At 41.8% G+C, this 12,396-nt stretch overlaps 1 protein-coding gene, 1 non-coding gene and 1 pseudogene across 4 annotated transcripts in view; 2 read left to right on the top strand and 1 right to left on the bottom strand.

Annotated features, from left to right (window-relative positions):
* Nucleotides 1–12,396, top strand: part of Abcb11 (ATP binding cassette subfamily B member 11) — a 90,204-nt gene that overhangs the window by 10,728 nt on the left and 67,080 nt on the right. For 2 of the 3 annotated variants that reach the window (XM_087900036.1, XM_048426345.3), the window contains exons 2-3: nt 9,109–9,211; nt 10,576–10,597. In XM_087900036.1, the coding sequence (XP_087756162.1) occupies nt 9,136–9,211; nt 10,576–10,597 (98 nt within the window). In that variant the 5' untranslated portion in view covers nt 9,109–9,135. Of the gene's footprint in view, nt 1–1,740; nt 1,841–9,108; nt 9,212–10,575; nt 10,598–12,396 lie in introns of all 3 variants that reach the window. The other variant, XM_085680997.2, reaches the window with a different exon arrangement.
* On the top strand, nt 3,424–3,528 carry LOC125395138 (U6 spliceosomal RNA). Its single transcript, XR_007230464.2, has one exon. It is a non-coding gene; the product is annotated as a U6 spliceosomal RNA (small nuclear RNA).
* On the bottom strand, nt 8,083–8,894 carry LOC146890417 (large ribosomal subunit protein uL11 pseudogene; annotated as a pseudogene).

Raw genomic sequence — 12,396 nt, 5'->3', positions numbered from 1 at the left:
GAATTCTCTTATGCCTGTCAAAACATTATTATTGCAAATTGTTAAGAAATTCTGATTATAACTTTCAGCAACAGATAGCGTGGTTTGGGTGCTAATTAAGCATTATAAGGTATTAGCTGAGAAAGTAGTATTCGGTGGCATTGTGACTGCTTCTGTTGGTAAGGGAAAAAACAAAACAGAAAACAAAATAAATTTCCAAAGGAGGAAACCCATCCTCAAGATCCTGCCAAACAAGTATGTTTATCATTGCAAACTGGATTTTTGCATTGCTAGGGTTTCAGTCTAGGAGAGATGTCCCCCAGGACCACTGCAAGCCTTTTCTGAGATCTTTCCTAAATCAGTCAGTGGGTGAAAACATGCTCTTGTAACAGATGGGTTGCATTCTGCATTGTAACGGTATGAGACAATCCATTCTACATTGTAACAGTATGAGACAATTCATTGTACATTGTAACGGTATGAGACAATCCATTCTACACTGTAACAATATGAGACAATTCATTCTACATTGTAACGGTAGGAGACAATCCATTCTGCGGAAGAGTCACAAACGCCTTCAGTCAATCTTCCTAATTTCCCAGGCACTTTCCCCGCACTTAGTGTTTAAAAAGATCTTCAGTATCTTTGTGACCTGAACTCATTAAAATTTCAGCACAAAGGCTTTCACATGTCATCCCTGCCCTGACTGAGGTACCCAGAGATCATGGTGGCACCTTCTATCTAATTCTCACAGAAAAACTGAAGAATGTCTTTGGCCCTGCAGACAGATATCTTGTGAAATATGTCGAAAAGAGACTAGGACTGTAGTTCAGAGTAATGAAGAAAACCAGAGTGGAAAAGCAGCCCCTGACGTCCAGTAGCTGGTCGGCCACTTCAGTTAAGCTCGGCTAATTCTCCTATCAGACATCAGTCACACACACAGCATTAACCTCAGACATTGCTCTGAGAACATACATAATAAGATGGAACAGCAAGAACAGGCAACAGGTCTGCCAAAAATGCAGAGGACAAGTGAGGACTATTTCTTTTTCCATCTTAAAGCTTCCCAACCTTTTGAAAGTGTCTGTTTAGAGCCAACACTCCCTTCCTCATGCCCTTCCTCAACGGACCTGACGGAATCCCAAGTCCCATAGCTGGGCCTTTCTGACACTCTCTACTGAGGTACTTCATGACCACCAATGTTCCCTCCTCTGTCACTCAACCTGTTGATTGACTCAGAGTGCGTTCATGCTGGTCTTTGCTGAAGGACACTGATGATCTTATGTGCTTCAAAATCCACACTTGGAATAAAGCTTTGTCTTTGAGAATGTTTCATTTTTCAGAATAAAATAAAGACCACAAAAATGAATTATAAGGATGCCCAGAAAGACCCAAACTGTAGGAAACCTTGTATGTGGGATTGCTGAGAGGCTAGGGTAAGAGGATGAAGCCATGCTAGTGGGTTGACTGCAAAGGATCCTGGAAGGCAGAGTTGGGGAAGTAGCGAGGGGATTAGGTGTAGAAGCATAAAGGGCAAAAGAAACTTGCGTTCTCTTCCTTTGTGGGTTTCACCAGGATCAGCTTGTAGAGCTGAAGATGGATTAGTCAGGACTCAGAGATATCTTAAAAACCATGACTGGCTTAGTGGTGCTTACTTATAATCAGAGAGGCAAGTTAAAGACCAACCTCGGTGTACATAGTGAGTTTCTGGCCAGAGAGCTATGTAGTAAGATCTTGTGTCAACTCCCATTGTGCCCTCAGTCCAAAAACACCATGCAGCCGCAAAAACAACAGCACGACCTGTGAGAATCCAGAATCCGAGGGAAGACGCTGTACTTTAGTCTCTTACTTCTGCACAGCGGTGAGTAGAAACTTCTCAAATGAAGAAGTAAGTTAGGAAAAAGAATTGGTGATTGAATAAAGAAGAATAGGTCTTGTTGGAATTCAGGGACCCCACCCCTCACTGTTTGCTGCTATGATGCTTCAAGGAGAGGGCGAATCTTTGCCTTTGGTGTCTACTGTGACCCAGCCTCCCCCCCCCCCCAGTCTCCAGTGGATAGTTCCAGGACAGGGGTCACACAAGTGGCTCTGGTTGAACTAAATAGGTCACATAGTGCAACACAAAACTATGAATCTGGAAAAGGGAAAGCAGGGGTTAATAAGAATGGGAAGGAAATAAGAGGGGACACACAGAGAGAGAGAGAGAGAGACAGAGAGACAGAGAGAGACAGAGAATAAATAAGGACTTATTATTTATCTCTCTGAACCATACTTTTCTTGGAATCTCCTTGTTACATCATCTAGTCTGAATTACAAAAGTTCAGTACACTGTGAACTCATTTTCTTGTTATTTTATATTTTCTTAAGCTTTGGATTCCTAAGACATGCTGTAGTAAACACGCTAATACATGTCTCAGCTTGGATCTCATATAATGTGAATTTGAATCTAGGCTCCACCAGTTACTAACCAGTTACTAATGTGCTCGTGAGCACGTAGCTTACTTAATCCCTTCATGTCTTAGAGCCAGTGTCTGGAAAATGTGGAAAGAGCAAGTTTCCATCTCAGGAGACAAGGATTTAATGATTAGTTTTTTGTTTGTTTTTACCCTGCGCATGCCTGTGTGTGTGTGTCTGTGTGCGCTAGCACGCGCGCATATATAGAAGTCACAGGACAATTTGTGGGATTCATTCTACCATTCTACAATTTGGGCATTTAGGTTCTGGGAATTAAACTAGGGCATGCAGGTTAGGTGGCAAACACCTTTAGCTGCTGAGCCATTTCACCAGCCCCTACTAAATGATTTAAAGTCAGGACATATGTAAAGAACATTCCTGGCATATTCTAAATGCCATTTCAGTTTTAATTGTTTTTTAAGACAATTATCAGTGAAAATAATAAACTAGGATATTCTATAACCTGTTGTTAATATATTTAGTCTTGTTTGTATTTCCAATTTGCTCTCCAAAAGTTATTCGATCATCTTATGTTTTTATTACCTGGACGAAAGAGAACTCTCCCTCTGTCCTCTCAGCACTTCACACTTGGAGCTCAGTCCATGCCTGGATTTTGTCCAATGACTTTAGTACCTATTCCTAACCGTGATCCATTTCTTTGCTTCTCTTGCAAAACTTTATTTTTTCCCAACCTTTTAGGTCTTCTAAAACCAGGAATGGATATTAATGATATCAAATAGTTTTTGAGTCTATTAAAATGATCATTTGTCTTATTAACTAACCATATATGCTCTAAATCAACCCCATTTCATTGTATTTTGTAAGCTACTGAATAACATATAGTGTATTTTGCTTAATTTTTGAAAGTCAATTTTCTGGTAAGTCTGTTTTTTCCCCTTATAGCATTCTCTATCTGATGTAAGATTAAAGAATCCTTAGGAAATGAGTTGAGGAGCTGTCCTACTTCACTATTTAACAAAGCAATTGATAGTGTTCCCTTCAACAGCACCTATACTAAAGCAGGAACTGTACAGAGACATTAGAATGGCCCTGAGCAAGAATGGCATGCAAATTTGTGAAGCATTTCATACTTTTGATGATTTTGTTCTTTGCTTCTTGTATTTTTGTTTCATATAATGCACAAGTTAACTAAGACAGAAAGGTTCTTCCAAAAACCTATAAACTAAAATCTAATTTATGTGCAATATTAGAATCATTCAGTCTTTGAAGTTTTATAAAACTTATCTATGTCATTAATCTAAATCTATTTTTAGGGGGGGTTGGGGATGTTTCTGAATATCGAATAAATGTCCTTAATAATGATTAGTTTTTACATTTTAAATTTTTCTTCTAAGCAAAATGTGATAATCCATACCTTTTCTAGAAAATCACTCTTATCCTGGTTTTCAAGTTTTTACTTTATTACATAAAGTTTCTCACAGCATTTGATTATGATTTTAACTTTTTCTGCTTAATCTCCTGCCTATTCGTTTTCTGTTGTTTATTTGCGACTTACATATAATTTCTTGGTATGTTTTCTTGAGTTTTGCCTGGACTTTGACAATCTGAAAAGAATGGTTTCTAAATTGCCCTGGCTTCTCTATTTTTTCCTTTTCTTTTTTTAAGTAAATCTTATTAATTTTGAAATCGTCCTTTATCCCTTTGTTAGGCTGGGTTTTGAACCCAGGGCGTCTAGCATTAGGCCAGTGCCCTGCCACAGGGTGTCCTCCCCAGGCCCTTAGTCTTGTTTTTCAAAGATTCTTAAGGAGAATGGCATTCATTCATTAATCTTTTAATGAATTAAGTGCATTTGTGTTAACCAAACCTTTGAGTGTCCTTTTAGTGGAATCCACGGCTTTTCTGTCTGTATTATCAGGTTCCAAGTTTTTTCTAATTTTCATTCTGAGTTCATCTTTAGCATTCATACATTCTAAAGTCATAATACACACAGTGTGTATAGATCAACAACGTTTAATCTTTTATTTCTTACTCAGTTACATTGATATCAGAATGGATGCTAAAAGTTATATATAGAAATGTTTATTACCGGGGAAGGGAAGACTATGATCAAAATATATTTCATATGCAAAATTTTAAATAAAAATGCAAAATATAGCTACATAGGAAAATTTTGTTCTTTTATTAGTAGTCAAATTAATTTTTTATTTGTCTTTTTAATTATTTGATAACCCCCTACACGTATATAATAAATTTCAGTCAACTTTCATCCTACCTATTTTCCTCTCTTGCTGAAATTCTTCTTCTCACTTTCCCCATCTTACTTGTATATCTTTCTTTTCTGTGTGGCTCATCCTGCTTGACTGGAGTTGCTTGCCAGAGCATAGGTAGAAGGTTACTTACTGGAGCAAGGACAGTTGACGGAAGAAAATGGCTCCCCTTCTCTGGACAGTCGTTAATTGCTTATAGTGTCTCAGGGAAGGGTGGGGCCTCATGGGTCCCACTCTATCCATGACAAGACATTGGGAAGTCCAGCCTTGTGCAGGTCTGGCAGTAGAGAACTCACAGTTTCAGTGAGTTCATGCGTGCAATGACGGTGTCATGCCCGGAAGACACCTTTTTTTTGGCCACACATTCCCCATCGTTTGGTTCTTACGTTCTTTCTGCTCCTTCTTCCATGATGTTCCTTGGGCCTTGGAGGGAATGATAGAGGTTTCCCATTTAGTGCTAAACGTTCCACCGTCTAAACATTCTTGAACCTTTGGCCAGTTGTGGGCTTCTGTGTTAACTACTGTCTAGAAGCTTCTCTGATTAAGGCTGGGCATAGCCCTTATCTGTGGGTATAAACTTGAAGTATTTAGAAGATAGTTCGACAACATGACAATTTAGCAAAAATAATAATAATAGTTTTCCACGACCTCCTCAGCCATGGGGTCTTGACTAGGAAGCACAGACTCTCTCCTGTGAAGGGAATCTTCAGTTCAACCAGAGAGATGTTGGCTGTCCCCATAATAGGCACGCCAGTGTCGCACTAAACCACACATCGTGTCTAGTGTGATTGCCTATTAACTTGACAAGATACGGAAACACCTTTGAGTCTATCTGTGAGGAAGGAATCATCTAGATTCAATATCCTTTGCCTCTGCCTATGAAAGATTTTTTTGATTAGGTTAGTCAAGATGGGAAAACCCATACTAAATGTGGGTGGCACTGTTTCATGGTCCTGGCTGTGGCACCGCCCTCAGACATCAACATGGTCACAGTTGCAGCCTAGATCCTGAGCCTCCATGTGGCTCCTGGGGGCACCATGGGCCACCAGGCATCAACACAGACCCCAGCTGTGGTAGGACCACGGACCCAGACATGGTCTTCGGCAGCAGCCTGGACCCGGATGTCACCTTGGCCCCAGGTGGCTGTACATGCCGCTCAGATCCTCTCGGCCCCCTCAGTAGCATGGCCCTCGGTTGTCAACCTGGCTCCAGGTAGCAGTCAGACCACAAGCCTCCACAGGGCCCTCAGTGACCCCTAAGTGGCGGCAGAAGCCACAGGCGTCATCTCATTCCCTCTCAGCGCTCCAGGGCCTTGGCCCAAGATTGGCCCTTGGCAGAAGCACAGGCCCGGAAATGCACTTGGACTCAGGTGGCTAGCAGGCCCTTCACATTAGCCTATTCCTCGCCACCCTTTTCTCCTCAGATCTGGCTCTTTCCCCAGCCCATGAACGTCTCTACCTCTTTATCTCTTCCACCTCCCTCCCCATCCTGTATCTGCTTACCACAATGGTGTCTGACAATCTGGTGCCATGGGTGCCGGGCGGTACTTGGTTGAGACCCGCTCAGGCCAGCTTCAGGGCACAATGCGGTGCTGTTGCTCCTGCTCCTGCTCTGTTGCATCCGGGGTTAGAGTTACCAGACGGCGGCTCCTGTCCTCCACCTCCACCTCACCTCCTGCCAGCCACATGGCATGGCACAGAACTGTGTCGGGCCAGGGCTAGGGAACCTGGGCTGAATTTAATAACGTTTTTAAAACAGCGGCCATAGATACTTCTGAGAATTAGCTTAACACATTTCATCCACTCATTGAACACCTTACACAGTTTTACTTTTTGTGCCTTTGAAATATGACAGGTTCAACTCCATACCATAGCTTGACAGACTGCACCAAAGTATTTTGTTAGTTCTTATACTCACACCTGGTTCTTTTTCATGGTACTTTCTGGAAACTCTTTTTTGATAAGGTACATCCTGTACTAGGTGCTTGGGTTTGTGAATGGAAACTCCCTTGATTTTCAAAGTCAGGGTTTTTGTTTGTTTGTTTGTTTGTTGTCCAGGATAAATCATCAGGTTAAAAGTTATTTTTCCTTGCACTTTGAAGATGTTTTCCAATATTGGTTATGGATAAGAAAGTGTCTGTCAGTCCATTTCCACTGAGTAATAGATTTGAGGACAGGTTGTAGCTATTCTTCATGCTATACACTCTTGAAATAAATCATCTCTTGACTGAGTTTTGTTTATGCTGATCAGCTTTTGGGAGTGTTTCCAGCTGTCGCTGCTGTAACAAAACACCTTCCACAAACAGCTGAAAAAGAAGAAAGGCTAACTTGGGCTCGTGGATTTGGCTAAGCTCTATCACTTGAGGCCAGAGGCGAGGTTGAAATCATGGTGGCAGAAGTGGGTGAAGGAAGAGCTCTCGCCTTGTTGTGACCAAGAAACAAAGAAAGAGACAGGATGGAGCTAGGCCGTGCTCCCAGTGACTCACCTTCACGGTTCCGCCATCTTCCAATGCTGTATTCAAACTCTGGGTTTGGAAATGGATTGACACATTTATGAAGATAGAATCTTTATTATCTAATGATTTCCCTCACAGCCCCATCTCTGAACAGTGCTTGCACTGGGGACCAGGTTTTCAAGGCACGCAAGACATCAAGTCTACTGTTAATCATTTCGCTGCTCTTAGAAAACCGCTAGCTCTTATTGCTTTAATTCTCCTATCTGTCATTTCCATTCTCGGTGATTCCAACTGGATGAAGGTGGGAGCTTTCCACAAACCCACCTGCAACTCTTTTATCTGTATGATATGCACACACACACACACATACACACACACACACACACACACACACACACACATATATATATACACATACATATATAACGTATATGTGTATAATATATATCATTATTTCCTTATATAACCTTCCTAGATCTGCATTTCATTGTGAGATATAACTCCATAGACAATGATTGGCAGCGAGTTTTCAGGGGCTTCCTGGCAGTGCGGCAGATCCATAATACCCTGTGTCTCCACATGGAGAGAGCCTCTTTACTGCCCTGTTTGGTGTGGGAAGCTTGCAGTCCTCTCCGGATTTTAACTCTCACACCCGTGTCTGTGTCTGGAGCCTATAGTGAAAATACCAGCCATTGTACCCTCCTTCCACTTACGGTGCCTTGAGGTATTTATTTTTATTGTCTTGGGCCTGATTGTAATTTTTATAATATTGCCCGCCGTTGCTATGTATCTGAAGCAGAGAAAAATCGTAAAGAGAGCTGTGATCAAAACTCTTAACTTGCCTTTCTATTCAGTGCCTTCTCTGCTTCCTCGGCTCTGGTTGGACTCACCTCCCCTTGGGGCTCTGCTTACAAAGACCACTGACATGACTTGAAAGAACTTGGGTGTCATTGTACCAGCTACACTTAAGAATGCTGTTGGTTGTTTTCTTAGTGCTTTGATGAGATTCTGTTAAAAAAACAAAGCACAGATAAACAGAAAGAACAAATTAATTTAATAAACCAATCATCTACCCACCAACTAAATAAAACCTTTCTTCTTTTTTCCTTCCTTTCTTCCTTCCTTCTTTTCTTCTTTCTTTTCTTCTTTCCTTGCTTGCTTGCTTTCTAGTTTTCTTGCTTATCAGATAGTCTTTTATTGAAATATTTTTCTTTCATGGCTTTTTAACAAGCTGAGCATTCCACTGCATCAGTGCTGATGTCATGAGGGTCCAGGATCTCCTTAATATTTCCAGAAAGTTCTCTGGCTAAAGACAAGTGCTGCATCTGCTGGGCAATGTTAACAATCTCATCAAAAATGGTATTTCCACTGTGCTTCATCTTCATCTGTTTCTGTCTCTTGGTGGCTCTTTGAGGGCTCTGATGACCAGGCAGAGGGCACCACCTTATCTGGACCTGTCTGTTCTGGGTGGTCAGCTTCACTGTAATTCTCAGACCTTTCCAGTTACCAGGGGCGATGGCAATGTCATCACCAACCTTTTTTGGAGACAGACCCAGGCAACTGATCTCTGGGGCCAAGGCAGATGTGGTGCCCACCTCACCTCTGGCAACCCTCAAGTACACAACTTTGATCTCCTGGGGTTTGACCGTGGGAGGCCTGGTGGAGGCGGCCGGTGATGGATGAACCTGGATTCGGGATGACTGAGGAAAGTTGTACCATGGCCTCCTCTGAGCCAAAAGTCGAAAAGCAAGAAAACTATTTTCAATTGGGCTAACTTTTTGAAAAGTTGGCAAAAGTCATTTGAGTAACAATGAAATCATGACTTTATTCCAGTTTTTAGTTCATCTTTCCTAATATTTAGTCTATTTCACTGAGATGTTATTGGATAAAAGATTTGCTTTTGTTTCAGATTGTCTACAGAAGCTTGCTGATTTGACTACTTTTGTTGAAGAGAAAATATATAATAATTGCAGCAATTGTTTTATTTTACAGGGCTGTTGAGTGCAGACTGCAAACACCATGTCTGACTCAGTAATTCTTCGCAGTGTGAAGAAATTTGGAGAGGAGAATCATGCTTTTGAATCAGACGGAACGTGTAAGTGGCCTTTGAATTTCCTTGAGTCTTATGCAAAGAAAAATAAAGACAAATTGAGACTAACCCATCGAGGTTTTAAGATGAAGAGAGAAGTCAGCTACAACATGTGGAGCTATTGTTGGGTACATGTCTGACATACAGCATCCAGAATCAATGTCATGCCACATCTGGAAGCTCCGTGTTGGTATGCACAGCCTGTGACCGAGGGGCAGCATCTCCCATGAGAACCTCCTTCCTAGATAGAGTAGAGTTGTTCAGCACTGGCCATTATGGTAACTTTATCCCGGTATCATTAATGATCACCGTGGCAACAGTAATTGTTAAGGGCTTCTGCTCCTGGCAGGAATGAGACTGTGTGGGAGGCGCCCTGCAGCATTAGTCCCTGGCATGTTGTGAGCACCGACTCTAAGCTGTCATTCGTTGATTAAGTCGTATGCTTCTATATTTTCCAGACAGAGAAACCAAGACACTGCTAGCTTCTTAAAAGTTGGTAAAATCACAAGAGTGATGACTCACGGAATCATGATTCTAGTCCAGTTTTCCGATTCTCAAGCCCTGTGTCTACATTGTAATAGCTCTTTAGTCTTACTGCGATTGTGTTAAAAATGCCGGTGGAACCAATAAATGATGGCCATGATAACAAATACTCCTTAGGGCTCTTTTCTCTGTGGTTCTTTTATGCCCCGATAGACCCAGTTCCTTTTCTTACCGACATTTGCTGTATGCATGCTGATAAAAATAATACATAAAAATAATACATATTCAACACCAGTATAAAAGACATCTTACAGTCAATTTGTGATCTGCTAAATACAGAGATTTTGATGTTTCTAAGGAACCAAACAATAAATTAATTCCCATTTCCATAGATAATTTTAAATAACCATATTCACTTCAGCCAATTTAGAATTGGGAACTTCCATCAGGCACGGTGACTCACATCTGTAATTCCAGCCCTTGGGAGACTGAAGCAGGAGAATTGCCAGGAGTCTGAGTTTGAGGCCACTCTGGGCTACATAGCTCCCAGCCCAGCTTGCATGACAGAGCGAGAGACCCTGTTTCAAAGAGGAAAAACAAACAAACTACCTTTTGATATTTAGAAAATACAAATATTTTGTGATCTGAAGAAAAAAAAAATCCAAATATATCGTCAAAGCAGTAGGAGGGAGGGATAGAGGGAGAGAGAGAAAGAGAAAGGGGGAGGGGGGATAGGAAAAAAGATGGAGAGAGGTAACAATTATTTTATAATATTTTGTGAGTAAAAGTACTGCATAGAAATGTTTTGATTGGCTAACGACTACGATTGTGTTGCATTTGGACATGATTTTTTTTAACCTCTCTATACATTGTTTTCATCCTGACAGATAACAATGACAAGAAACCAAGGTGAGTGGCCCTTTCAACAACACAGCATCTTCTCTGGAAGGATTTCAGAGTATTCCTAAAAATACAGTAATGGCTCAGCGGTTAAGAGCGCTGTCTGATCTTCCAAAGGTCCTGAGTTCAATTCCCAGCAATCACATGGTGGCTCACAACCATCTGTCATGAGATCTGGTGTCTTGAGGAAGAGACCTGGTCAGTCGTCCTCATCAGCTTAGACCACGAATCCCAATATGAACAAGTTCAACAGAGCCTCCATATACGGGCTGCCCATGCGTGCTTCAGCATTGCCAGGGCATACATTTCATTTCATTCATTTCTGCAAACGCAGAGCAGAGCATTTTCATACCCATCACTTCCCACGCGTGGGCACAGCGCTTCCTTCTCTTTAAAGCCTCACGGGATATCCCTTCCTGGTTAGTCCAGGCTTCTGCCCGCGCATCCCAGTCCACTGCCAGCCCAAACAAGTAGGAAAGCGTGGGACTGTAAGTGTGGTTTCACGAGTGTGAGGAGCTCTTCCAACTTCATTTCTTTCCCCCTGAGGCAACTATACACACCTCAGATTGAATTCCTAGAGCTTTCTCTTCAGCACGCCAGCTTGAGCTGACAGGTAAACATGTGTACGGGGCAGGATTAGCTGGCTCTGCCTCGGAAAGGCTGCATCACGTGAGCTCCTCACGTGGAGGATGGCAGAAGGTTGGTTTGAGAAGTGTGAAGGACTTCATGACAGAAGGAGGTGTGGTAAGATTAACACTGGTCTAGGAGGGATCACGTGGCCACAGTCCTCAGGAAGTCCCACTGGAGGGCAGAGAAGAAACAGAGTTGCTCCGTTACCCAGAGGAGGTGATTTTATTTTGTTCACAAATTTTTTTCATACAACATATTTTGATCATATTTTTCTTCTCCAATTCTTACCACATCCTCCCCATCTCCCTAGGATGAGATCTCTCTCTCTCTCTCTCTCTCTCTCAAAAAAAAAAAACCTCACAAAAATGAAAATCAAAACAAACAAAAAAACCCCAATAAGGCAAAGAATGTCAAAAATAAATAAATAAAATGAATTTAAAAAGTCCACAACAGACACAAGTTATTAGGGAATTTATTTTGTGTCAGCTACTCCTGGGCAAACTATACGCCCCAAACTATACACCCATCGACTATATATACCCGACACACAACTGGAGAAAATGAATTTTCCCTTTGCTAACAGGTATCGATAGCAAAAGCTTCTCTGTTCAGGGTGAGATCCCGTGTCTTCTTTTTCCTCTCAGTTCTGGGACCCTGCCTGGCTTGAAGCTGTGCAGGTCCTGTGTGTGAGTTCACGTGTGCATCAGTCCTGTTACAACAGGACTTTGTGTCCTCCATCACCTCTGGCTCTTAGAGTCTCTCTGCCTTCACTTCTGCGTAGATCTCTGAGCCTTGATGAAGACATCCCATATCGGACGGAGTGCTCCGAAGAGATAGAATAAACAATATAAATTTAGAAAACTTTGCATGATAGCTACTGAGAATGCGTAACTTTTTTTCTCTGATAAGAAGCAAGAATTGGAAGTGAAGGTTTAAGATGTGTGTGGCAGGGCGGATGTTATTAAAATCTTAACCATCCCTGCTGAGGAGATTGAGGAGACTCAGAGTGAAAGTCCAAAGTTAGAATAACTGTCTAACTTTGTGGGTGTCTAAGGAAGAACTTTTTGGGAGGAAGACATTTTGGGAGGGAGCACATTTGGCAAAGGCCAAATACCTGGCTTAAGAAGAACTAGACTATGTTTATTTTATATCTCCTGCTGATTCCACTTACTATTACC

This window comes from Myodes glareolus, chromosome 21 (assembly GCF_982192425.1).
Source record: "Myodes glareolus chromosome 21, mMyoGla1.1, whole genome shotgun sequence".
Taxonomy (NCBI): domain Eukaryota; kingdom Metazoa; phylum Chordata; class Mammalia; order Rodentia; family Cricetidae; genus Myodes; species Myodes glareolus.
Note: the sequence above shows the minus strand (reverse complement) of the source record. Positions and strands in the feature narration are given on the sequence as shown.